The following is a 26,832-nucleotide window of genomic DNA, read 5'->3' on the forward strand; positions in this document are numbered from 1 at the left end:
GGCAAGGCTGGGATGGTCCATTTGGTAAAGTAAATCCGTTGGGCATCTTTCTTCACCTTTAGACAATAATTCTGATGGCAAAAGAGCCAAACGGGACAAGAAAAAAAAAAAAAAGAGCTCCTTACATCCCACGGTGTGGCTAATTTGAATAGCCGCACGATTTTTAAAATGAAGTTGTTAATCCAACAGCTAATCCAGAAATTAATCCCCGAGCGAACAGGAAAGGGAAATGGATTATTAAATTTATTAAATTGGAATTCAAAAATGAAATTACAAATGCAGAATTTATTCTACAATTCATTATTTAAGCACAGAAATCTTTATTTCGATGCGCGTGGCTCTTGTGGTCCTCCATATGTATAGGTGTACATAATTAGTCTTTTACCATATTTATGATAATTTTAAGTCAATCTGGCTCCATGCAGTAATGAATATCAGCTCTCTGTTGCACATGCTATTCATTCCGAGTCCTATGAATCAGCTTGTAAGACATTTTACTTTTTTTCCAGAAAGGGAATTGATGCTCAGTTTTGCTTCCCTAAAAAAAACAGAACACTATAGTTCACAAACACACCCTAAGCTTTCACACAAAAAAAATTACTAAAAGAATTCAAATCTTTTACCTTATTTATGACTATTATAAAAACTTTAACTTTGCTTTTTCATTACAGTGATACCAGGTTTTATAACTTGTGGCTATAACTATGATATGATGCTTTTATGAAGTGTTATAAGTGCATGACAACTAAACAACAGTAAAAATAAGCCATTGCCATGTTGTTCCTATGCAAAATAATGACACCATAACATCTGATATAGGAACTTCCATGAGATTGGTGTGCCTATTTTAAATTATTGAAAACATCAAATTAATAAAAAGCCTTTTTTTGTTTTCAATTCAATGCAGATTTGTTTGTATAACACCAAATCACAACAACCTCAAATCACCTTAAGGACCCACAATAATACAGAGAAAAACCCAACAATAAACAACCCCCCTTGAGCGAAGGTTCCCTTTTAATAGAAAGAAACCTCCCGCTGGTAGGATTGGTTGTGTCAGACTACAGTAGATTTATAATATGCTCACTGTAAGTAGATATTTATTAAATTTCCTCAGCAGTTAAGTAGCTTGCAGCTTTGTGGAACTAATAAATGAATAATATATTATTGGGAGAAGTCAGCTGAAAGCGTCACTGTGTCGGAGTCACTAAAAGTTTCAGTATAATCTCATTGCAGCTTGTTGATGGTGATTTGAATTAGCTTCAAGTCATCACAGCTCTGTAAGGTTAACACACCTATAACAATAAACAATAAGAAGAAATATGAGCACTCAGTGAGAAATGAGGGAATAACTTCCCTCTAACTTTGTAATTCCAGAGACATTTGGAGAATCTAGAAGCAGGTTGGTAAATGTTTACTTAAAGCACTTACTTTGTTATGATCATAGTAAAGGAATTTTAAAACTATCAGGATGTTGAGGGAGAGATGCAAAAGCAACTTTATTACAAGTGAAAATGTAAACTAAAAACACTGCAAAAGTTGTCAGGTGACTCGGGTCATCCAACATAGAAAGGATGCAAGCTGAAAAAAATATTGACAAATAATTTTACAAAAACGAAGGACAGACTTTTTTTTTTTTTAAAGTAAGCTGAAGTTTAAGTGTGCAATTGGATGCTGGAGGGAGCAGGGCACAGGTAAGAGCAATCAAAGGTTGAGACAATGAGGGCAGGGCATATAACTGGAAAGAAACACAAAGCAAAGTAAATCTAGAAAAAAAAACCCATCAGAGACTAACTTTGATAATAATGAGACATGAAGACAGCCCTAAACAAAATAACCGAGAGAAGAGGTCAAAGGCAACAGACAAAACAAAGACAGGGAAGCACTGAGCGAACCTAAGAACATCAGAAATCTAACAAAGGAAATTAGAAGCCAAAACTCAAGAAATCCTAAAAAAGAAAAACACCCACAGAATTTCTTGATGCAATTATCAATCATCCTCGCAAGGAAGTCCCAGAAAGTTGATTGTGTTCATCTTGATGTTGTTTTTCTCCTACTGAAAACAATGGGACATCACAGAGTGTTCTCTCACAGGTTGTGGAGTTCCACAGGGTATGATTTGATTTGATTTGATTGATTTGATTGAATCTTTATTTTGAACATGCTGAAAAAGTACAACAACATAGAATTAAAAAGAGACAAATAAACAAAGAAAAACAAAAGGAAAATGAGCAACCACAACTACAAATAACTTTCATGTTCAATTGCTGATCCTCCCTCCGTGGACTCCAGCTCCCTCCCACAGTACAAAGACATTCAATTTGTGGGGTTAGGTTAATTTGGTGATTCTGGTTGTCTGTCTGTATGTGTTGGGCCTATGACAGACTGGTGACATGTCCAGGGTGTACCCTTCCTCTCGCCCTGTGGTAGCTTGGATACGCTCCAACCCCCCACCCTGCAACCCTGAGAAGAATGGATGAGAATGGATGGATGGCAGGATACTTTTTATTTAGGTTGAAATTGTATCCTTGTTTGTAAAGATGTTTGACCTTTTGTAACTACTGTAGAATGGAAAATTTTGTAATTCACCTGTTTAAATTATCTCAAGGTGGGCCCTTTCATAAACAGTTACTGTCTGCTAGGCACTCTGAACTCCAGCTCTGGATTATGTTTGTGTTGTGTTGTGGAGCATTTGATGAAATTATCTTAACAAACACAAGGCTCCAGTTAACAAATCATCCAAGAAGTCAGAGCTCCAATTTTGGTCAGTGAAATTCTAGGATTTTATCTTAATCTTCCTCGGCAGTAATTAACAGGCATATGTGCCTGTGTGATGCACCCAACTGATAACTTAACACTCCACCCATTCTGCATATTGTTTCTGGCACCAAAAACCCAACATGGTGAGTCTATTATCCATGTGTGACATCACAGTGACTCTTGTATACTATCTAAAACATGCACACAGTAAGCCTGTTCAGTTTGAATGGTGGTGGGTGAAGCCTTCTGATACTTTTGCTCAGCGCTTGAATATAAAGGTTCATTTTAAAGAGCTAACATAATGCTCTTCTATTTTCTATAGTAAATATCCAATCCAGTATATTTTAGTTAATAAGAGATTGTGACAAACCTAAACAGGGTTAGGCTTAGTGATCTGGAATAAACTGGAGCTGGTGGTGTGATGTCCCTAATATTCACAGAAAGGTATTTTACTACCACAACAACACAACCTGTAAAATCATGGAGTCCCATTCATTCTGGTCAAGCTCAACAGCGCCCCACTATGGAACAGGAAGTCCACATTAGAGGAATTCTACTTAATATGATAACTTTTTTCTGTCCTATAGTTTAAAGAGAAATTTTCTGTTTTAATAAACAACAGATGGAGAGCAGTTTATGGGCGGAGCCAGGACAACGAATGTGTTCAAATATTCAGGCTGTGTTTCTGACAGATGAAGCGCATCCTGGTGGAGCAGTGCTGGTCATTCAGGCGTCCATCACTGTGAAGGTGAGCACAGTCTTCATCCCCTCCAAGACCGTGCCCAGTCCAGCTGTCAGGCTGCCCAGGTCTCCATCGCCTGAAAATGTGCACATTCATTAAGGGGAACACAGGTAAACAGGAGAAAATGTAACAAAGTTTTCAGATTTCCACATGGACCTTGAGTTTTAAATTGCAGGTTAGAGAATATGTTATAAATGCAAGAAATAGTCATATTTATCCTTGTGTCTTGAGTTAATTGATATTAAGTGGCCGTACACAGTTAATGCAGCATGACAGGAGAAAATAACAGAGAATTTATATTTTTTGTTACTTAAATAGACCTGCGCTCAATCCTTTGTGGTGTCTGGTTCACCCACTCCCACCTCCCAGTTCTGGAGTCAGACAAACCGACCCAGTAGAATTGAGGGATTGCATTACGGGTCACAAAGTCCTGTATAAAGAGACAGGGAGAGCATTTTGAAAAAAACAAAAAAACCCCAAAAAATTATTGTTTGTTTGTGTGTGTCTCGATTTGTTGTGAGATGTGTTCCTGCTGTTTTGAATATTTATCTCTGTTAAGACAGATAAATATCCAACAGGAGGTGTTTGCCTTTTCCCAGCATATCTTTGCAAATAAGAATTTGTATTTGATGACTAACCTGTTTAAATAAAAATTCCATTGACTCACTACTCCATCTTGTGGTACAATACAATATTGCACAAAGGCTCTAGTTATACAAAATGAATACACTTTTGCCATAAAAGTTATGGCAGTTTGGAAGGTTTAAAATTCTCTTTAAATTTTGGAAGGTTTTCCTTTGTAAATATTAAAAAGCATCAACCGTGGTGATTTCTTTAAAGACCAGAGTGTTTGCTAATTTGGTCAAATTAATTTAGGCTCTGAAAAGTCTTTAATATCTAAAGAATCCCCAGGTGTGTCTTTGGAAACTTTCGGGTGCCGTTAACCTCTCAACATCCATCAGGCACATTTTCAGAAACTAGGATACGTCACAGTCAAAATAAGTCTAAGATGTTTACTGACAGTTAACTCCCAGTGTGCAGTGTTTCATAGTAGATCATGTGACAGGTGTGGCAGGTCTTACCCACTCCTTGTCGTTACGCAGAATGACCAGGTGAGCTTGTTGTTTTTCACACCAGTCTCTGGACTCAGTCCAGGACTGAGAATCACTGCTGAAGAAGTAACAGTTGGACTCAAACACAGTCCAACTCAGAGGACAACAACCACCTGCAGTTGAACCTGACAGAGAGAAACAGTTACCACAGATGTGAAATTCAGTCTGCAGATGTGTAAAATGGTAAGATATGGTAAACGCACTGTTGTTGATGATGTGTTCAAGGGAACATTTGATGGCTGCAATATTCTTGGCGAGTGTGTCAACGAGTGCCAGCTGCTTCATGGCCTCCGACACTGATCGCACAGCACAAACACAGGTTAAACATGATGTTTAGAGTCATCACCAGCAGTAAAATCTACAGGGGGCAAACAGACCTGAGGTAAGCTGGTCCTTGTTGTTCTCAACAGTAAACTGCAGCTGCTGAACTTGTTTAGCTGTTTCTAGAAACAAAAAGATTTAGCATGTTAGCATGTTTGACACTGTGGATAGTTCACTGATTAAATTAGAATATCTCAAAAATCCTTTACATAAGATGTTGTTAAGGAACACAAGGGCTATGAGAAAACCCCTAAAAATGTCTTAATATGAAATGGAATATGTGAAAGGCAGCTATTTAAAAGCACCTAGTACTGAGTCAGTACTGGCTAACCGGGGCCTCAAGGGAACTGGTAGCCTTGGGTGGTTAGGCCTGAATGGGGTTTGGCTTAGCAAAGACCCATTGGCCTGCTGACCCTCAGAATAACAGACTTCTTTGTATCTGGAACATCACTACAGTCGTAAGGAAGAAACCTGACCTTGTTAAGAAGGTGGAGTGGCATGGGCTGTTTATAGTTGGCCTCACTTCTTTCTAAAGGAAGGTTTGTGGAATCACAATCTCAGAAAGTGAAAGTCACCTCTATGAACATTTAGCTCACAGAGGGTAATCCTCTGAGTGTGCATACTTGTGCAGCAGTTGAGAGCACCAAACCTTCTTGGTGAATTTTTGATCGAATCCTACAGTCCTTGTTGGGGACTACATAAATTGCTGTGGAGCCTTCAAAAGCTCATGTGGGTGACATAGTAGACACCTGTAGATTGCAAGGACTACCCAGTCTGATTTGAACCAGATTGGTATTTTGTTATTTCACTTCTGTACCAGGCATGGGTACAAACATCATGTTCAAGGTGGCTCATAAGTGCATATGGTGTTTGAGCACCTTAGGCTAAGGGTCAGTAATTAACTTTGTTGTCATATATTCTGATCTTATGTCTTAGACACTCAGAGAGAAAAGCAGCACTGTCAAGTGATCACTACATTCTGGTGACTTGGATTAGATGAATGCTGCTGGTCAGACCCAGTTGTCCCAAATGACTGGAAAGATCTGGAGCAGGGCTTGTCTTTAGGGAGCCATAAAATTCTGGATGTTGTGGGTTACACTGTAAATCCCCAAATCTGTTAACTTAGAAAGTCTGACTTATAAAGTCTTTACATATCAACTAACCACATTTAGTTTTCTAATACTACTAAGACATTGACTAACAGGCATTTTACCTTGAGCTTGATGCAGTGAGGTGTTAAATGACTGGATGGTGTCACTCATGTTGGAAACTCTCTGATCCACAGACCACAGATGTTTTGATGTCTTCGTGTCTGAACACACAAAACGACAGCAAATAAAAATAATATTTAGCTAAGCTTGTGTTATAGTAACTAAAACAGTGAGCATAACCTATAATGGAATAAAAGTGACAGCCTTACAAAGCAGATCAGCATAACCACAAAAAGGTCAGTGGAGTAAAATTAGTCATAAAGAAATCTCTGTTTATGTGTCTGTGTCTGTTTTATACTCACTGGTAACTCCAAGCACTATGATCAGAATCAGCAGGATCACAGCAGTCAGACCAGGAAATAACCAGCGTTTGAACCTGGACATCGGTGAGACGAAGTACGGTGGAGAATCTGACAGACAGAGACAGACATACTTACTGCTTCACAACTAGATCTTAAAATCCTAAAATCAAAAAAGTTGCCTACTCAAGCTCAAACAGATACCTTTGGTCCAGAGGACAGTGGTGTCCCAATTATTCTCATAAGGTACGTCAGACATCGCGGCCACCTAGTCTGGTTAAATAAGAAATTTAAAAAAGTAAAGAATTCCGCACAAAAAGATTCTCAAAAAATAGCTATTCTAATCTTATTGCATTAACAGTGTGCTTGGGATTGTTGTCATGCTGAAAAATGAAGTGTTTAATTTTTTCATGTTTCTCAATGATTTGATTTTCAGATACTGTTTATCTGCAGCACACCGTTTTTTGTTGTTTTTTAGACCTGCCACTTCTTTGTCCAGCCAGTTTCCTGATTTTCTTAAGTCAAAATTTTCAGGTAATAGTTATTTGGGAATCACCTTGTTGGTGCAAAAATACTTGATTCCTGTCAAACTGTATTATATCAGATAATTTTCATAGATTGAGCCACAGAAATGAGAACTAATGGTGTGTTTTTGCAGCAGGCTGCTAGTAACAATGTGCCTAAAGATACAGTTTTAAAATTGGTTCGTTCTATAATGACGGTGATGTAGTTGTGGAAGGAGACAATCAAAAGGATAGTTCCAATGTGGTTTGAGATATTTATTCATGCGTGGGTCTTATTGCTCCCATGTGACAAAGACACATCCACTCCACATTTACATTTATACCTGCTGTTGCTTCACCTTTGATACCATATATGAGTATGCTGAAGACCCTTCTCTTGCTGGAGGTCTCCTGACCTCAACCTACCCCGGGCCTGCTGTTCCTGAAATGGTCTGAGTTACAGGGTACACGTCTCGTATGCTCCCCTATCCTAATCTCAAACTGGGTTCGTTAGACCCTTGTTCTAATTATAGAAGTCAGCAACATTTGTTGAGCCTTAATGTGCCCAAAGATGGAAGTTCTTTATGTCCCCATCGGTAAATGCTTGTCTGTCGTGTGTGTGTGTGTATCCAGCCTGTGTCTATGCTGAAAATGTTAAGGAACTGGACTGAAAATGGGTGAAAAAGCAGCCAATGGAAGAAAAAAAAAGACCTTAAGAAAGCCTGGAGAACTTCTGCTCAAACAAATTAATAATGAAAGAGTTTCTCACCTTTGTTCTGCCTCTGAAGTAGCAGGGATTCTCAGACATAAAGATTGATATGTCCTCCTCTTTCCTGCCCTTCATGCAACTAGCTGTGTGAAAATACTCAGTCATCATTTTTACGGGTATGTCACAACATTTTGGGGGTCTTAGCTTCGTGTTTATCATCCTATTCGTTAGATTTCTGTGAATCAGCCCAAGTTTTACAGAAGTTGCTTTCAAAACTTCCTTTTTAATGGGAAACAGGCAGCCATTCCCTGCCAAAGAGCCACTTTTCAGTTGATACTTCCCTAAAATCAACCAAAACCTACAAAAACTGTATGCAATATGTGTGAAGATACAATCATAATATCTGACACTGACACGGCTTTATTCAGATGCTTTAAAAAAGTAAGTTTATTGCTATAAAGCAGGGGTGTAGATATAGAGACCAAAACAATTTTTTGTAATCAGGCTGTAACAATGTTTATTTCTGCTTTGAACTTGGACATTTGAATGTGAGAGTCTATGGGTAAGGATGTCCTCCTTTAATGTCCACTAGGTTCGTCCCCTAGGTTGGAGTGGCCAGCATTTCTACTTCAGGACCACAGACTTAGATAAGTTTATAAAAAATTACCACATCATGGTTAACTGACTGGAAGCATGGTTAAAGGTTACAGTGAAAATACTGTTAAAATATTATTAGATCTTGCTAATTATTTGGCACTGATGAAACACCTTACTGAGATGTTACATGGCCTAGTCCAGCCCTTGATGTGTGTTTTACCCACATGTGCACAATACAGCATGATGACCAAAAGGATTAAAGCAAACTAACAAGAAAAACAAATGCGCAGCCACAAATGATTGGAAATAGCTAAAATAATAATGTCATGTCCTAGCATACGCTTGGTCACAAGCAACCCATTAAGAGTTGAGGGTAGGGTTTGGCTAACATTAACCTCTTTATACATAATTTTATTCATTCAAAAGGTAGGTTTTTTTTAAAATAAAGTTCCTCATTAGTATGTAGCTAAAACAAAACCCAACTCATGACCTAGTGAAAGTCCAACGTTCAAGAGGTCAGCCCTCAGTGAGGTTGTCATTTAAGAGGAAGGAGGACAGCGGGGCTGAGCAGGTCTCACTGGAGTGCTGTTCTCGTTCAACATCTTCATGATGTCCTGAACAGTGCTGTTGTATTTCCAGATGTAGCATTGAGCGTCAGAGTTGTAGCGCAGGTAATGTTGGAGGATCTCCTCAGATTCTCCTCTGAGCACACCTGAGGGCATCAGGACGCTCATTAAAGAGCTCATGTGTTGCAATTAAAGGTCTTTCTGCTGGAGAGCGCCCCCTGTAGAGCAGTAAGTCCAGAAAGTGGGATATCTTCATTATATGACAAGTTTTCTATGATGCGGTGTAATCTGAGAGCAGATGTGGGCAAAGCCAGGGAAGCAGGTGTGTTCAGGCATTCGCGGTAGGTTTCTGACAGATGAACTGCATCTTGGTGGAGCAGTGCACATCATTCAGGAGTCCATCATCATAAAGGTGAGCGCAGTCTTCATCTCCGTGACCGAGACCGGTCCAGTTGTCCGGCTGCCCGGGTTTCCACCGCCTGGAAAAACACACATACATTACTTATTATGTTTGTGAGCAAATTCTATGCAGAAGTGAGCATAACTGTCCTATTTTCGTCTTCAGGGTTACAGCAGCTTTTGTCAAAGCTGGCATGGCTCATTTCTGCACTAAAAGCTGTGCTAACACTGAGTAAATCTACAGGGAAAATGCTGCTTCTGCTAACATGCTAATTTTGTTGCTACAGTGTCTGACAGGAGGGATTTGCAGCTGGAAACCTGATATAAAATTCCCGCCAACTCTGGATCACTTTTTTTGTTCAGTCGAGTCAGTCTCTTTAAGGGCAATCTGTGGACATGTGTGCATGTTTTTGCAATTTCTGAAAAACCTATTTGAAAAAAAAATGCTAATAAAGGGATGGTGTGTCTTTGAGTATGGCCCAAACATTTGGGGAATTAAATTCAATAAAAAGCAGGATGAAACATGGAAAAAGGAAAGTAAGTAAATAAGTAAAGAAGACTTGTAGACTCACAGACTTGCAGTCACAAAGCACAGTACAGAAAAATAGTAAATGTAAAAAATAAGTTAAAGAAAAATGGAAAAGAATTTTTAAAAAGTTTGGAATGGCTGGTTTGGCTAGTATGATGCCAGTATGACTTTATGATTTTCATCCTCTTTCATTTGGAATTGTTTGATTTTGATTCTTTCCATATCATTAATGCAAGACAGAAAAGAGGTCACACATCGTTTTTTTTTTTGTTTTTTGTTTTTTAAAGACCTGGGCTCCATAGTGTACGGCGTCTGGTTCACCCACTCCCAGCTCCCAGTCCTCCAGTCAGACAAACCGATCCAGTAAAAGCGAGGCATGCTCCTGCGGGTCACAAAGTCCTGGACAGAGAGAAGTATAAAGTAATTTCTTGTTATTTACTTGTCTGCCAACTACTAAAGAAAAAAATAATAAAATGCAGGATATTCATAACTTGAAGGTCCTTTGTGTAAATTCCACTTTTACCTCTAGGGGGCAGCATTTAAGCAGTGGATTTGCTAACATTAGCCTTGGTGCAATGTCCTCATGTGACTTTGCCTTTTCTCGGTCTTCCATTTTAAATAAGAACTTACTTGCTTAGTTGAAGATGTATTTGACTGTGTGCACATAAAGTTTTCAAATCTTTTCTTAAATCCAGAAAATGTCAGACAGTGCATTTAAATCTTAAACGTTGACTCTTTTATCTATGAGTCATTTTGAAGCTCTTTTCTAAGTGTTTCTGTCCTACTTCAGGCCTGCTTGCAAAAAAAAATAACTGACTGTGCATCAGAAGTTAGTAAGGGTGGTCTCTGCCTGTGCAGCTTCCTTTGGATAAACCCAGAATATATTCTAATGCTCAGGTGTTAAAATTCCTTGTTAAGGGTAAGGGTTGGTTTCAAAATGTTGTCTTTATGGGTGAAAGAGTTAAATTATGTTTTAAAAAGTGTGCCATGCCCGTGACATTGTCCATTGATACCTCTGAGGCTCTGAAGTCTCTGCTGTCTGAATCTTTGAGATGCTGTTAACCAGACACATTTTTACAAATTAGGAAACGTTACCATTCAAATAAAGTTTCTTCCCCAAAGCGATAACCACCCTGAACTCACACATGCACCGATAACACAGCCCCCCACTTCCCACTTCCTCTATGGACCACCACTGTGCAATACCAATTCTATGTGCAATAACTCAACTGTATATACATAACTTTTTTTTTCTTCCTTAAAAATACGGCTTGTATATTGTACATATGTATATGTATATATGTATATATATATATATATATATATATATATGTATATATATATATATATATATATATATATATGTATATATATATATATGTATATATATATATATATATATATATATATATATATATATATATATATATATATATATATATATATATATATATATATATCTATATATATATATATCTATCTATCTATATCTTTTTCCCTATGTTAATACTGTCCATATGTACATAGCGCTGGAGAACTGTACCCCCCCCGAGCATGTTTACACTGAGTAGGAGATGCTCTGTATCTCATTGTACAACTGTATAGTGACAATAAAGGCATTCTATTCTAAAGACTCATGCATTTCATGCTGAATCATGTGACAGGTGTGGCAGGTCTTACCCACTCCTTGTCGTTGTGCAGAATGAGCAGGTGAGCTTGTTGTGCTTCACACCAGTCTCTGGACTCGTTCCAGGACCGAGAATCACTGCTGAAGAAGTAACAGTTGGACTCAAACACAGTCCAACCCACAGGACAACAACCACCTGTAGTTGAACCTGACAGAGAGAAACAGGTACACAGGTGTGAGCTTCAGTCTGCAGATGTGTATTTTCCTGATATAAATATGGTAAACACACTGTTGTTGATGACGTGTTCAAGGGAACATTTGATGGCAGCGATGCTCTTGCTCAGAGAGTTGATGACCGACAGCTGCTTCAGCGCCTCTGACACTGAACACACAGCACAAACACAGGTTAAACATGATGTTTAGAGTCATCACCAGCAGTATAATATACAGGGGGGCAGACAAACCTGAGTTAAGCTGGTTCGTGTTGTTCTCAACAGCATACTGAAGCTGCTGAACTTGTTTAGCTGTTTCTAGAAACAAGAAGACTTAGCATGTTTGGCAACTGGAACACTTAAAACGATGAGGTTTGGTTTAGACTTTCACATTGTTAATGTAAGTCTGCCTAAATCCCTTATGAGATAAATATTTTAGTGTCAGGGACCTGGGTCTGATGACCCAGGTGTCCTCTGCAGTTTTGGACTTATATTACTTGTTATAAGTATATTTGATGTATGGTATGGCTGTCACTGGTTTCCCTGATTGCAGGTATGTGTGTGTGGGTGTGTATATGGGTGTGGGTGCATCTGGTAGGCTGGTTTACGGGCACCATTAGGCCTGGTGGGTGTGCCCTGCCAGGTGGCTGGCCACACCTGAGGAAGCTGTTCACACAAACCTGCAGATGATCAAGCCTTGTCGAGGGAGCTACTTAGCAGTGTGGTGGAGCTCCCTCCGATGCTGGATCGTTTTGTGAGACTTCCTGTTAGTTTCCCAGCTGGTAGTCAGTGAGTGTGAGTTTGTCGCAGTGTAGTGCATTTACGGCTCCTTCTGTTATTTTCTCAGGAGAATTGCGGGATGAGAGGGCAGCAAGCATGGGTTACACGGAGCAGATGCACTGACACTGGATGAAGACACGGCACGGGAGTCTGGGACACACGGGGATTTATTGGTGAATTACTTCACCACCTTGTAAATAAACACTGTCTAAACTGAAGAGTTTAACGTTTGGGTCCTACTTCAGAAATAGAGAGGAATTACTTTAAACCTTTAAATCAGGTGGTTTTAAGGAAAACAAGGGAAACAAGAAAATCCCTCCAAATATCTTAATTTGACACAAAGGTACCGAATCTACTCCACTATAAATAAGCAGTGCTTTAATATAAATGTGTCATTTTTAATTTAAATATATAATGTTTCAATATCTAGTGTTAAAAAAAAAAAAAAAGACCTCTGGTGAGACACCAGCTCCACTCCTGGACTCAGATCCAGGACTTACATTTTGCATTGGGTAGCTCATTTATAAAAACTGACCTTCATTTTGTTTACACTCATGGATGCTGTTGTCTCCACGCTGCCACATTGTTCTGATTTTTGTTTTGTTTTGTTTACATTTTCCACCTCTACTACATAGCTGTAACTGTCATGATAGGCTGTGTGGCAGGCAGGCTGGAAAGGTGGACCCAAGAGCAGGGCTCAGAGCCGGCAGGTTAAACTTAAAGCACAGCTTTGTTGCTCGGAAAAAAACTCCACATAAATAAAACTTCCAAAAAAACAAAACAAAACTCTGAACATAGGAACTGAAACAGAGCAACTAAACAGAAGTAGAAGACAAACACACAGCTTACTGAGGGTAGCAAACATTAACGACACGACAGAGGGCAAAGGCAAACACAGGGCTTAAATACACAGTGGAGTAATCAGGGAATAGGAAACAGGAGGGAGACACATCTGGGAGAAATTAGGGCTAACGCGACAGGGGGAAGTAAAACGGAATACACTGACATAAGACATGGACCTTCAAAGTATAACAGGAAACAAGAAACAAATCACATCAAGACGCAGACTTGACACTGACTTCACACAAAACCTAAAAACTAAACTCATAACCAGGACCAAACTAAAGCCTAGAATAATAATAATTAAAATAGCACAACTAAAGAATCAGAACATAAATCATAATACAGAGGAACGGAAGAATACCAAAACACAAGAAACTGAAAATGCTGGGTCAAAATGACCCAGAACTGGCATAATAACTAGTTATGCTGTGGATCTAAACACCTTTAAGTTTGACGTATAAAATCTATATAAGCTAACCACATTCAGATTTTAAGTGTAATGTAATGTGCTAAAACTGTGTCCTGTTTTTGTTTTGTTTTTTTGTTTTTTGAGTGTTCTCCAAAAAGACATTAACTACCTTGAGTGTGATGCAGTGAGGCATTCAGTGATTGGATGATGTTACTGAGGTTGGAAACCCTCTGCTCCAAAGTCCCCAGACGATTTGACATCTTCCTGTCTGAAAAAAGAGATGGACAAGGTCTACTGTACACATCCCCCAAAAAGAGGAAATTGTTGTAGTATAGCAAACTAAACACTCTATAATACAATAATTATTGTACATAGTATTTTATTTTATTTTATTTTATTTTATTTTATTTTATTTTATTTTATTGCATTCCAGTGTTTTCTAATTTCTGCTACATAACTTTGCACTTTTGCTGTAACAAAACAAATTTCCCACCTGTGGGACTAATAAAGGCCATCTTATCTTATCTTAATAGTATAATAATGAAATTTGCTCAACAAAGTAAGACAAAAATAAAAAATGTTCTGTAAAGCAAAATAATTAAAAGAACAAAATGAAACAAAACTAGAGATGATAAAATAAAAAGCTGATTTTAAAAACTGGCTCTATTACATAATGTAGATTCAATATAACAAAAACTGTAAATCAAATTACTTTTATCTTTCTATGGGTGAAAATTGTATTTATTTAATAATAATATAATTTCAAGATGATATCATGTAAATATCTATTGTGTGATTAGAGGTTTTTTTACATTAGTAATTCCTTTTGTGCATAATTTTATATTATTGTTAATAATAAATTAATTAAAGCAACAAAACAACCTGAAGAGCGGGTTTGGAGCTGAAAAAGCCGGCTCTTTTTAGTGAGCCCAGCCGAAAGAGCCAGTTCTCTAAAAAGAGCCGGAAATCCCATCACTAGAAAGCTGAGATGGTTGGAAAGTGTGCAGTGGAGGGATCATTGATATATTGGACATATAGGAAAAGAGAAAGACCTCAAAGGATGTTTATGGATGTAGAGGTGGGATTTAGCATGTGGATTTGGACCCCAAATGCAGACCTAGACATGGACGGCTCAAGATGGTGGCATGTACGCACATATGCAGTGGCACAGTCAGTGGCGGTCCTAGCCTATTTGGCACCCTGGGCGAACACTCCCTCTGCCCCCCCCACACACACACGTATGAAGACAGAGAAAATATAGTATGCAAACGGCTACTAAACAGACATCATAATTCGTCATACAATGAGAACAGGACAAATCAACAATTGACACTGACTAATTAGTATTATATTAATACTATATTATTGTATATATTGTTTGGAGTTTAGTCTGTTACTGTAACTATTTTTACCATTTCTTCTTGGAGGAGCTGTAACCCACATAATTAAGAAAGTATTCTGAAAGTTTTAGGATACATGACCTGCCATTATCCAATGACACATCTGCTTACCTGTATCTTTTGCTTGTTTCTCCTTGTAGGAGGCATAATTAAATGTATTGAATTTTAATGATCACTGGGTTTTTATTTGTTTGGTTGCTATGGTGATGTGTAACGGGAGTCAGTGGGTGGTAGTGGTGACATTAAGAGTCAGTCATTTCACTGGTTTGAGGGCTGAGAGGAGGGCTGGGCAGCCGTAGTTTTTGTTGACCGCAGCACAACGAGTTTCCCCTTGTTGCATTAGAGCCTGTGATGTTTTAAGAGTTTGAATCGCGAGCCGATCACATTGCTCTGTAAACTTTTCAAGCACTTTAATGAACAAGCAAGCAATTCCACCTCTCGCATTATTGCGTAAAATAGGCTCAGTCCCCGGCCTCTAGCGACTGTGGAAGTCGCTACACTCCTCCTCTTCTTTTCTCTTTTTTTAAACTTTAAAAACGTGTTGTGTGTGAGACTTTGAATCAACAAAATATAAAATATACATTTTAAATTGTTATTGATCCCTTTACCCCGAGTCCAAAAGTGTATATTTATTTTTTTACTCTTAAATATTTATTGTTCGTTTATTTGCACTGCTGTAACTGGAGCCTCGTCGTCTCGTCTCTCTCTCTATACTGGACTGTATGTAGCGGAGATGACAATAAAGTTTACTTTGACTTCAGCAGCGAGCAGGCGCACCGAGGGCTCTCGCGCTCATTTTTCGTGTATCGATTGATTGATTGATTGATTATGCTTTATTCATCCCGAGGGAAATATAGAAAAACATCGGTGCAAATTATAAGTCTGTGTCATGATGTCTGGTGTTTTCGTGTTGTTGGTTTGCTTTTATTTTGTTTTATTTTGCGAGTTGATTATATGCTGCTCCAGCCAGCCAGAGAATCCCCCGCCGCCCCGCCCCGCCCTCTCCTCCCTGTGCCGCAAGCAGCAGGCGCACCTCGCAAACGGAGGGCGCCCTTACTCCCAGCAAATGGGCGATAGAAAACCGATCGGTGCCTATGCCATTCCCAATATGCGCTGGCATGATGTCGGGGCAGCATGAGTACGAGCAATTTTTTATTTTTTTTTGCCGATGCCAGTGATGCCGCCCCCACCACGATGCCGCCCCGGGCAACCGCCCGTGTCGCCCGTATCTAAAACCGCTACTGGGCACAGTGCTTCCAACTACTGTGCACCTTTTTGTGTTTTTCTACTATTTATATTTTATTCCAACACAGTTGATGTGGGACACCCAGAATTTAGTTGTACATTAAAAATGACAAAAGACTATTCTATTCTATTTTAAAAGGCAGACTGAAAACGCAGAGCCTACTTATAATATTGGTTACAGTTACTAACAAGAAAACGTGGTCCGTTACTATTTTTCAACAAACAGACGGTTGAAGCCGTGTTCATCTTACCGCATCTTATATCAGTTGCACGGAAGTAGCTGTAAGTAATCTGGGCGCTACACCTTTAAGCAGCTGCGCGCTCCCGCGGACGGTAATCACCATCACTGTCCAGCACAACACCTGGAGCTCAGGGGGCAAAACAATCGCATGAGTGCTGCTGTTTGACTGAAGCAGAAGAATAAAGTAGTCGTGGTAAGTCAATCACATGACCACTTAAAAATAAAAGTGATATATACCAGTTTTTAAATTGTGTTGATAGGCCACGTAAAACCAGAGTCATGATAAACAATATATACGCGGCGTTTTTTCCTCAATAGTTTCGTCACGTTTAATGTCTAAGGACAGCGCTAGCAAGCACTCTCTACTTATGAGCAAAAAAAAAAAATTAAAAACAACAAAAAAAACAGGGGAAGTTTTAGGAGTGACGGCGAGAGAGAGAGAGAGTAGAAAAAGAGGGAGAGCGAGTTTTGAGATGTGAGAGATTTGTGACGTTTAGTGTGTTTGGAGTGTGTAGTTAATGTGTTGTCTTGTGTAGTTAGTGTGCAGTGTTGTGGATAGTTTTGTGTTGTGTGTCAGAACAATGAGGCGACTGCTGCCTCCAGGTAGAAACAGCAGTGATACACCTGCTGCTGTCAGACCTGCAGGTATCAGGCTGTGATGTTCTCCATAGTGGACAGAAATATTTGGAGTGGCACAAATAATTTGTGTGGCATCTTATTGAATGCAGAACAGCTGATTGTTCTGTAAATAGTTTGAAATGGTTATTAAAAAAGGGGTAAAAGGTAAATGGATGCAAATAACTTTGTTGTTTGCAAAACTTGTGCATAGGATTTTAAAATTGACAATTTATTTTTGCATTTAAAGTTTTGAAATATAATTCATTAAACATATTTGTGGTTGTTACAGTAAAAAATATAACTTTTTCTACTCTGATTTTATGTTTTTGTCTGATTTTAGATCAATTGTGTTAATAAAGTATGTCAACATGAAAACATAACTGTAAATTCAGACACGAGAGGTTGTGCTGAAAAGAATGATACCAAACAAGGCAAAGTAAATAGTTTTTAAAGGTAAAATGTGGAGGGGAAATCAAAAGTAGTTAAAAATGGCCAATTATACCCTGGACCCCAGAGGGTTAAACGTTTTGTTAAAGTAACGCAATAGTTACTTTTCAAGTAATTAATTACTTTTAGAATATTGTAACTCACTAACTCATTTACTTTTTTGAAGAAGTAACTAGTAACAATAATTAATTACTTTTTCAAAGTAACTTGCCCAACACTGGTAGTGTGTGTGGGGGAAAATACAAAAGAAATCTGAATACAAAAAGGTATAAAAATGCTCAGGAGAATCATTAAAACAGAAAACCACACCAAACAGAAACATGCCAGGAGGGGATAAGCATCCACTGTGAGTCACAGTCATGCAATAAAACAGGAAGTGAAATGTTGTTACAAGATGAGAAAAAGAGACATGAATAAAGATAATACAGGGGAATTGAGAACAGGAACAAACAAAATACGAAAAGAACAGTATAACCAAAACTACAGACATGAAGCGAAAAGCAAAAGAAACCTAGAATCACCAGAAAATATTCAAAATAAAACAAAACTATGAAGTCAAGACACTGTGTCAGTGACCTAGGACCATGACCATGAAGAGAGTTGGTGTGATAGAGGAGGATCCTTGGGATAGGCTGAGATGTAGCAACTTCTAAAGACAGAAGCCAGAAAAAGATGAAGATGCTAGTGCTGCAATGATTTTAAAAGTTTAGCTCTCTAGCACTAGATTTACTATCCTGCGCAAATTTGCGTAACTTCCCTAAACCCAACACCCCCTAGAATTACTGGCTTTTTTATTTTCTGGTGCAAGTCCCGAGGTGTTAAGCACCCCTGCTGAGATTTTCACAGGTCGTCAGGTTGTTTCTCCTACAGCTTTTGTTGTGCAAACCACCCATTATCCTTCAGGTCTGGCACATTTGCATTTGCTCACTCAGAGTTGCTCAGATCCAAGGCAGGCCAAACCTCTGTGTTACAACTTTCAGAAATGCCTGGTAGAAATGCTTCAACTTACTCATGAGATTTTGACCACATTTCTTGCGGAAGTCACAGCTATACTGAATGCACGACTGTTGTTGCCAGCTGCAAGAAATGCTTGGTAGGGAACAGCTGTTCCCTACCAAGGTTCGTTGTCCATTCACACAGTATATGGCAACCAAGCCAGACAAATTTGGGATCAAGTTCTGGATGGCCACGGATTTGGACACCAAATATGTCTGCAGTGCATCTCCTTACTTGGGAAAGGACCCCAGTCGTCAGAAGGGAGAGAGGCTGGGAGAGAACGTGGTCATGAAACTGATGGAGCCGTTTTTGGATGATGGGAGAAATGTCACAACGGACAATTTCTTTACTTCACTGTCACTGTCGCACAGACTGCTGCAGCGCAAAACAAGGTTACTGGGCACGGTGAATAAAGTCCGGCGTGAACTTCCTCAACTTGCAAAAGATACTGCAAAGCGAGAGGTATTCTCCACTTCAGTGCTTAGAAGTGGCAGTGTGTCCTTGACACACACACACACACACACACAGCAAATCTGCATTTATTTGTCCCACAAGTGGAAAATCTGCATTGTCATTGCAAAAAAGTGGACAGAGCACGGTATAGAAAGTGCACTATACAAACAATCTGGAAACATATATATGGACACGAGTATTCAAAAATATTGGTGTATGTATACACACACATCTATCTGTGTGTGTATATATATATATATATATGTGTATATATATATATATATAGATATATATATATAGATATATATATAGATATATAGATATAGATATATAGATATATATAGAGATTAGATATAGATAGATATAGATATATATATATATATATATATATATATATATGATATAGATGTGTCTGTGTGTATAACTAGACTTTATGCATATTATATAAGGTGTGGCTATATAAATATATAAATATATGTACAACTCTGTGTATATATGTTTATGGCCAGGCATCCAATGTAGTGACAAGGATTGACAAGAACTAATATTGCATATGAGAAATATTGCACATAGAAACTACCATGGTGTACAGTACGCTGCAGGTAAGGAAGGAAAGTAGCCTTGCAGGGAAGGAAAGACCTGAATCTCTCATGGTTAGGGGTTGGGGGAGGGTATGTTTGCACAACAAAAGCAGGAGAACAATGGAGCTGAAGACCTGTGAAAATCTCAGCGGGGTGCCAAGAGGTGTTAAGGTCGGGGGGAATTTACGCAAATTTGCGCAGGCTAGTAAATCTAGTAGTAGGGACTTGCACCAGGGAAAAAAGGCTCAGTAATTCTAGTGCTAGAGGCATCCGGGTGACAAAATACTTGACTGTTTTGTGGTTGTGTCTGTTTATGAAAGTATAAACTGGGGGTCCTCGCAAATGACCACCACATTTAACCTAAACTAGAGTGTGTGTGTGTGTGTGTGTGTGTGTGTGTGTGTGTGTGTGTACTTACTGGTACTTCCCATCACTATGATCAGAATCAGCAGGACCATGACAATCAAACCAGGAAACAGCCACCGTCTGAACCTGGATGCAGATGAGGGTGCTGGACTGTCTGCTTGACAGACTCTCAGTTATTACAGGTGCACGCTACAACCAAGACATTCCCAACTTAAATGAAATGGATACCTGTGAGAGAGAGCGTTGTCTTGTCCCAGTAATTCTCATAATATGATTCCTCCATTCTGCTCACCTCTTACTGTGGTTAAAACAAACAAAAGTCTCAAAAACTACCTCGTGATGCCTCCCTTTATTACTTTCAGGTTAAACCGTAAAGTTATTTTAAACGTATTAAATATAAATCACATCAAAGTAGTTTAAATGATACACCTATAGCTGGATTTATGTAGATATTCAGTATATAAATACACCTATGCTAATCTCAACAAAATCAAATTGTTTCTTTCTACCAAACTCACTTAAATATTAAAGCTAATTCAAACTAATAATGTAGAAAGAAATAAAGTGCTCCTCACCTCTGCTCTGCCTGTGAAGACTCAGCTGGAAAGCATCAGATAAAAATTTACATCACCTCCTCCCTCCCACCCACCAAGTAAGAAACTATGTGCAAGTACCCGTTTTATTAAGCGTATCATAATTATTTTTGAGGATTTAGCTCCTGGTCTCACATCCTATTTTAGTATTTTCTGTAAAATGAGCCTCAGAATTTCCCTTTTGTTCAGAAACATTTTATTCCAGGGAGGGAAGCATTCCTCAGTCTGAACTTCCCTAAAATCAACCACAGTGTTCACAAATTCAAACTATGTGTAAATGCAAGATCACAAACAAACACAGACATGTGGTCTTAAACTTTAACACAAGATAACCATAAACACAAAGCTCGATATAAAACAAGAGATGCTCAGGACACAGCATTCATCTAAACCTTAAATGGTTTAATTGAAACACCTTAAACTGTGGAAAACCATCTGGATCAGTTTTTCTATGACATTAATTCATAATCACATTAACATTCACAAGGTTTTAGGGGATGGTCTCAAGTAAAATTTTAGTCACATGTTTGCGTTAAACATAATGTTACAACAGCAGCAAACAGGCCACACTACCATTAATGGAAACTTTAAGTGTTAATACAATTTAAACAGGTGAATTTAGATTATAATTTAAATCTGAACAAAAGTAAAGGACCTATAACAGAGCCCTGTGGAACTCCATGACCTGTAAGAAAACACTCTGTGACACCCCATTCTAGGTTTTGTTACTCACAGTGTTCTCTGATGGTTATGCCATCCAGAGATACACCAACTATAGGCTAAAAAGCTTCAGGTCTGACTTTTACAGGCTTGTTATACATGTGTTTTACTGACGTTAACCTCCACTTTTTTAAGCCTTTAATTGTTGTACGTTATATGATATTAATATATATCTCATTCTACCTGAAATCTATTATTTGTAAAGGTTGTAAACATGTTAATTTCACCTGAAGAGTTGAATATTTTAACACGGGAGTCTATGGGGCCTGACTCACTGGAATGGACATTGAAGGAATTGCAAATGAATTAGGTTTAAACCAGGGGTGGCCAACATTTTCTCTTCATATTCATCTCGTCATATTTACTTAAATTTAGGGCTATTTAAAGATGTGAGGGGCTGAACTGATAGATGTAAAAGAAGATGTAAAATTAAGTTAAATGCAAAGAAACGACATATAGACATATAGACCAAACAGAGTTTGGCTCTGGATCAGCCTCTTTATGCACAAAATTTGCAAACTGCTTAGCTCAGTTAGCCATCAGGGAACTCAGCTGACCCTAACTGAGTCTCCGGTGACTTTGTGGGAGTCCATCTGTGCTAATGTGCAGCTCAGATTGGCCTTTAAAGAGAATTTAAGGTCTCTCTTTGGTTAAAACTTTCATCAAACGACAGTTAGAAAAGGCACCTGTTAGCACAGCTTTAATAAAATAACTGTTACTGTATGTTCTAGTCCACAGTTCAGGGTCAGAGGTCAGCCCTCGGTGAGGTCATCGTTGTAGTGGAGGAGGATGGCGGGGGTGAATGCGTCTCGGTCCAGACGCAGCTGTTCGAGCTCGAGGTCATTGTCTGGGACATTGTTCTCACTCAGCGTCTTGTTCATGTCCAGGACGGCACCGTTATATTTCCAGGTGTAGCTGCGGGCATGCGAGTTGTATCGCAGGTAGCGCTGCAGGATCTCGTTCAGAGTCTCCTCTGAGCACACCTGAGGGCATCAGGACACACATTGTGTTTGTAGCTAAATGTCTTTGTGACCACATCATGAAGGCGCAGTTACCCAAAGTGCATCTGGCTGAGGTGATGTGCTCACCTCCATCTGCTGCTCCTGTGACGTCAGCGTGTTGATGATTCGTATCCACCTGGTTTTAGTGGACAGCAGCCCCACCTCGTATCGGCTATCTCTCCACCACGGCTGTCCGATGTCGTTGTCCCAGTCGGAGCGCGGACCGGTGGGGGGGATGTGCAGGAAACGCCCCCTGGGGGTGTAGTACGCCACACAGCAGGTCAGAGGGTCCACGTACTTCAGGATCTGAGGAAAGATGGGAAATTAATTTATTATCTTTTTACATTGACAGCACAAGAGCATAAAACCACCAGATGCTGTTTCAGGTTTCAGGTCTGAGGCGGGCCACTGCCCACAGACTCCAGATCAGAGAACTGAAATGTCCTCATGAAGTAAGAGCAAAACCTGCTGGAGAAAACAGTGAAGTGTGTTTACTTTAACTGTCCAAGTACAAAGCAACAGAAAATGCTATCTGGTTATCTTTAGCTGAACTGTGATAAGAATTTTTATTTCTCTACATTTTCTATACAAGAAGATGTAAAGAAAATGATGTGACCTGGAAACTGATTCTGACCACTCACACAAGCCTAGAGAGCAGTCTGCACTCCCATGGAAACCACAGGTCTCTAGGAAAAAGTGTTTTTTTTTTTTCCTGAAAGTTGCTCGAGGTTGCAAGGATTTGGGCTGACTGAGCCTCGAGGCCTGTGTGACTTGGGCTTAAACCTGAAGTGAAGCTTCCTGTAGAGAAGATTAAACAACAGTATTTCAATTTTCTCCAAATCAGAACTCAGTAGTAGGCGAGTACATTCAGGTGAAAACACTCTTATTCAGCAGGATTAGGAATGCACGACTATTACTCAAGCTGCCCTTAATGACAGGTGTAGGAGATGACTGAGTGTGACTGTGGCTCAGGATGGTCCCAGAAGCATCCATACAAGCAGTGAGGAAGTGCTTAAAGTTGAAAAATGAAGTAAAATCTAAGACGTAAATGTAGCTTGTAGTAAACATGAACTCTTGGGTCTGTGCTACAGCAGAAAAGCTCTACACAGTCTAACACCAGTCCACATAAGTTTGATCGGCACTCACGTCTTCAGTTTTGGGGTCAAACCAGCTGCTGATGTCCTTCCCTGCGAACTCCATGATGGGCAACAGCAGAACATCACCTGCAGACAGAAACACACATTACCCTCATAAACACCATCTTTCTTAATACTCTCCACCTGAGAACTCCCACAGTGGTGTCTGATTTTAACCCACTCACATTTTAAGAAAGTTGTAGGAGGAAATACTACACAGATATTTACTTATACTCTTTCAAATTAATATTACAAAGGCTTTCAAACAGCAACAAAACAAGCTGATCATAGTCTAAAGCATGAAGCCAGTGTTGATGGAACAAAAACTGCAGTTCCTCTAATGTCCACTTGAGACTGCAGCAGCGAGTCAACTTTAAGGAAAGATTATTTTAGTGTCTTTGTTTTCAAAATAAAAGTGTCCAATTAGTAATTGTAAGGTAATGTTAGGTGAGGTAAGGTAATGAATGTTATGAAATCTCACATTTTCAAAATAAAACCTAGAGTTAGTTAAAATAATTCATCATTTTCAAAATAAAAGTGTATTAGATAGGGGATGGTAACAGGATGCTCTAAAATCTCTGATTTTCAAACTGAAATTCCACCTTTAGTTATATGAATGCATCAAAATGCTTACAAGTGTAATTTTGTCAGAGTAAAATCAGTTATCAGAGGAAACAGGATGCCTTGAAATATTAAGATTAACTTCCACACAAAGTTAATTCATCCAAGTGGTTTAAATATTCTCTTTCAAACTATTTGGGTCATTTACCCACCTTCGGCTTTTTCAGTTAATCTAATTTCATTTATATACATCATTTTAACAGTAGCTGATCTAGTTCATCTTTAGATGTTACAGTCAATCATTAGTTGTGTCTTTAAAATATCAAAAGCAAAAACACTTTAAAAAAAAAAAAAAAAAAAAAGGTCTTTGACACTTCAGTGCAGAAATGCCTGAAATGACCACCAGAGGGCACCCTCTTTCAGTAAAATGACTTGAGGTGTGTCATTTCATCCACGAGCGCCATCATAATACATAATAAATAAATGTAGTAATAATAATAATAATAATAATAATAATAATGATGATGAGAAGAAGAAGAAGAAGAAGAACAATATGCAGCAAGCACCATCTATTGCATACAGTCTATGGATTAAATCAATGAACTGAGTGGAAAAACTGTGATCCACGTTTTCAGGGATTATTTTTTATTTATTTTTTTCCCCTTTGTTGTCATTTTGTGTCTTTGTACTCTGCCAGTCTTCATGCAACTCCTTCTGGTTGCTGGCTGTGTGGATTAGCAGCAGGAACAGACACTTCCGGAAACTCTTTTTCCTGTTGTGTAACTAAAGAGTCAAAAACAGGAATCACTCTCACTGACTCTGACTTCTCACAGAGGCACTTTGTGCTTTTCAGCCTGCCCTGTCTTCAACTGGTGACGCAGTAATCTACCTGCTGCGGCTCACCTTTGTATTGGCTCATCAGCGGGCTCAGGTCGTACACTTTGCCCAGAAAGGACACCCACAGGTCCTCCGCCGTGTTGTGAGCCGCCACCTCCGAGGGAGTGAAGTACCTGGGCCGTCCTATCATCTGCAGGCAGCTGTGTCCAAATCACGGAGAAACGCGGAAAAACAGCCCCGGTTCAGGCTTCGCTGTCTCCATGGAGCGCTGTTGACACGCTGCCATGGCAAGAGACGCTGAGGGCGGGGCTTCAGTTCATTGAAATACACGTGTTTATGTCGAGATCTAAAAATGACCTGAATCGATTTAATCAATTAAGATAGGGATGGTTTTATTTCCTAAACATTAATAAATTAATTAAAATTAATAAATTAAATAAAGTAATCACTTGTTAACTGTATGTATTTGTTAGAATCATTACTCTCCGGACCGTAATATATACATGAAAATGTTCAACTCTGCTCACCTGTAAATATGTAAATGTTGTCTCATCCCGCAGCAAATTAAAATAATGACCCAGGAAACATCAGTTTGAAAATAATCAAATGTATCTGACTGATCAAACGATTATCAGAATAAAAATGAAATAAATAAATATATTAAGTCATGCAAATTATTCATTAAGATAAAAATATTAGTTGAACATCGTGAAGTTTGTATGTTTCTCATAGTATCGACCAAGCTTTGTACAGTTAAACCTAACAGTTACCACATGACGGAAACACCAATGTTATCTATAATAAAGTTTATGCATTTATACAGGTCACGCTGATTATTGAACAAAAAACACAAAGATTAGATGTTAATTGCATTTCATTTCTATTTGAGTAATCTAAAACAAAATTCACATGTTTTAGAGTTTTGTCAAATACAGGAGCTGAAGATCAAATTTTACTTGCTAAGCTAACTGTCATCTATTTCAAGTATAATAAAAAACATATGCAAAAACCATTGGAGATGCTACTTCAAATTGCAGAAATAGTTTATTGAAAATAAGTTCACTCTTACAGCACAGACAGAATTGACAAAACATAGGCAAAAACAAAGAGAGTTGGGTCATAGACAGACTCGAACACAACTGAGGATGAACACAAAAGATACTTAATAACTCCCACTTTAACAGGTAGCCGTCTAACAAGCCCAACCTTTCTTTGAATTTCCACACTCTGATCTACTCTCCGGGAGGAAAAAAACCCCAATTTCCTTCCTTGTACCTGAAACTGATTCTGAAGTATGAGGGTACAGCAAGCATCGCAGTTTGTCTTGAAACAATTACTGTAATATCCACATTTTGACTTTTTTTCTCAAACTGATCAATAATACTGTTTTTTCTTAATGTGTCCCTAATACTCAGTAGTTGTTCATCCAGCATCTGCACCAGCCTCTATGCTTCTTTAACATTTTTATTTTGAAGGGTTCAGAATGGCTCTGTTTCCTCTTATTGTTTAGTACTCTGTAGAGACCAAGCAGATCCATAAGAATATTTACTCCTTTAATTAGACATTATAATTATTGGGTCCTTTGCTTCAAGAAGTTTTCTCTAACTGGACCTTTTTAAATGCTAGCTGAATACCACCCATGCCTTTTTATTACAAATGAAGAACTACTTCTGTGCTTTTTTTGTTCTGTTTTTGCACATTTCTGTCCAGTTTGAATGTGTTTGATCAGGGGCTTCTTTCTTGGTCAGCACCCCTGGTGCTGTAAAACTCATTTGACTGTGGCCTAGCTATTTTCCTCTCAACTAAGGCTCAAAGTTTTTGTCTTCTTCCAAGCCTTGGCAAAGTGATTACATATCCAAATAACACGTCAGAGCAGTTGAGATTGGAATGTGGAGTTGTTTAGGAATGGCTCTATTTCTCTCTCTCCAAGAGATTTTCCTAACTTCTTTAAATATATAATTTTCCTTCTGAGATCTTTACTGTCATCACTGAGTCCTTGGACTGTACGTAGTATTGGT

General features: G+C 38.7%; 3 protein-coding genes and 2 long non-coding RNA genes across 6 annotated transcripts; 2 read left to right on the top strand and 3 right to left on the bottom strand.

Annotated features, from left to right (window-relative positions):
* Window positions 1-1,474: 1,474 nt before the first annotated feature.
* On the bottom strand, window positions 1,475-7,829 carry LOC100702094 (C-type lectin domain family 10 member A). The gene is made up of 9 exons (XM_013271825.3): window positions 7,718-7,829; window positions 6,650-6,718; window positions 6,449-6,556; window positions 6,149-6,247; window positions 4,992-5,057; window positions 4,818-4,910; window positions 4,585-4,739; window positions 3,823-3,932; window positions 1,475-3,578 (listed from the first exon to the last, which is right to left on the bottom strand). The coding sequence occupies exons 2-9, from the start codon at window positions 6,702-6,704 to the stop codon at window positions 3,425-3,427; spliced, it is 840 nt and encodes a 279-aa protein (XP_013127279.1). The 5' UTR covers window positions 6,705-6,718; window positions 7,718-7,829; the 3' UTR covers window positions 1,475-3,424.
* LOC106098295 (uncharacterized) lies at window positions 4,641-12,904 on the top strand. Its single transcript, XR_001224488.3, has 3 exons — window positions 4,641-4,797; window positions 10,036-10,168; window positions 12,435-12,904. It is a non-coding gene; the product is annotated as an uncharacterized LOC106098295 (long non-coding RNA).
* Window positions 8,062-20,630, bottom strand: LOC100696885 (C-type lectin domain family 10 member A). 2 transcript variants are annotated; one of them, XM_005477734.4, is made up of 9 exons: window positions 20,542-20,630; window positions 20,195-20,264; window positions 20,019-20,120; window positions 13,789-13,887; window positions 11,840-11,905; window positions 11,665-11,757; window positions 11,429-11,583; window positions 10,038-10,147; window positions 8,062-9,299 (listed from the first exon to the last, which is right to left on the bottom strand). In XM_005477734.4, the coding sequence occupies exons 2-9, from the start codon at window positions 20,247-20,249 to the stop codon at window positions 9,149-9,151; spliced, it is 831 nt and encodes a 276-aa protein (XP_005477791.1). In that variant the 5' UTR covers window positions 20,250-20,264; window positions 20,542-20,630; the 3' UTR covers window positions 8,062-9,148. The 2 variants fall into 2 exon arrangements, with proteins under 2 accessions (XP_005477791.1, XP_019210643.1); XM_019355098.2 differs by lacking the exons at window positions 11,665-11,757; window positions 11,840-11,905.
* LOC112846223 (uncharacterized) lies at window positions 16,644-25,025 on the top strand. The gene is made up of 2 exons (XR_003219091.1): window positions 16,644-16,698; window positions 24,831-25,025. It is a non-coding gene; the product is annotated as an uncharacterized LOC112846223 (long non-coding RNA).
* cyb5d1 (cytochrome b5 domain containing 1) lies at window positions 20,739-25,172 on the bottom strand. The gene is made up of 4 exons (XM_003446046.5): window positions 24,881-25,172; window positions 23,427-23,503; window positions 22,368-22,586; window positions 20,739-22,262 (listed from the first exon to the last, which is right to left on the bottom strand). The coding sequence occupies exons 1-4, from the start codon at window positions 25,002-25,004 to the stop codon at window positions 22,032-22,034; spliced, it is 651 nt and encodes a 216-aa protein (XP_003446094.1). The 5' UTR covers window positions 25,005-25,172; the 3' UTR covers window positions 20,739-22,031.
* Between the last annotated feature and the right edge of the window lie 1,660 nt (window positions 25,173-26,832).

Source organism: Oreochromis niloticus, linkage group LG3, assembly GCF_001858045.2.
Source record: "Oreochromis niloticus isolate F11D_XX linkage group LG3, O_niloticus_UMD_NMBU, whole genome shotgun sequence".
Lineage (NCBI taxonomy): Eukaryota > Metazoa > Chordata > Actinopteri > Cichliformes > Cichlidae > Oreochromis > Oreochromis niloticus.

Bases quoted from the DNA above. Each gene is read 5' to 3' on its own strand.
- LOC100702094 (XM_013271825.3), bottom strand. From the start codon at position 6,704: ATGTCTGACGTACCTTATGAGAATAATTGGGACACCACTGTCCTCTGG. The intron at 6,248-6,448 runs GTGAGTATAAAA...TTGTGTGTTCAG, and splicing joins CATAGTGCTTGGAGTTACCA to ACACGAAGACATCAAAACAT. The intron at 3,933-4,584 runs GTAAGACCTGCC...CTCTTTATACAG, and splicing joins TGCGTAACGACAAGGAGTGG to GACTTTGTGACCCGTAATGC.
- cyb5d1 (XM_003446046.5), bottom strand. From the start codon at position 25,004: ATGATAGGACGGCCCAGGTACTTCACTCCCTCGGAGGTGGCGGCTCAC. The intron at 22,587-23,426 runs GTGAGTGCCGAT...ATCTTTCCTCAG, and splicing joins TTGACCCCAAAACTGAAGAC to ATCCTGAAGTACGTGGACCC. The intron at 22,263-22,367 runs GTGAGCACATCA...TGATGCCCTCAG, and splicing joins CACAGGAGCAGCAGATGGAG to GTGTGCTCAGAGGAGACTCT.
- LOC100696885 (XM_005477734.4), bottom strand. From the start codon at position 20,249: ATGGAGGAATCATATTATGAGAATTACTGGGACAAGACAACGCTCTCT. The intron at 20,121-20,194 runs GTATCCATTTCA...TCTGTCAAGCAG, and splicing joins GACAACGCTCTCTCTCACAG to ACAGTCCAGCACCCTCATCT. The intron at 9,300-10,037 runs GTCTTTAAAAAA...GTGTTTTTCCAG, and splicing joins CCGTACACTATGGAGCCCAG to GCGGTGGAAACCCGGGCAGC.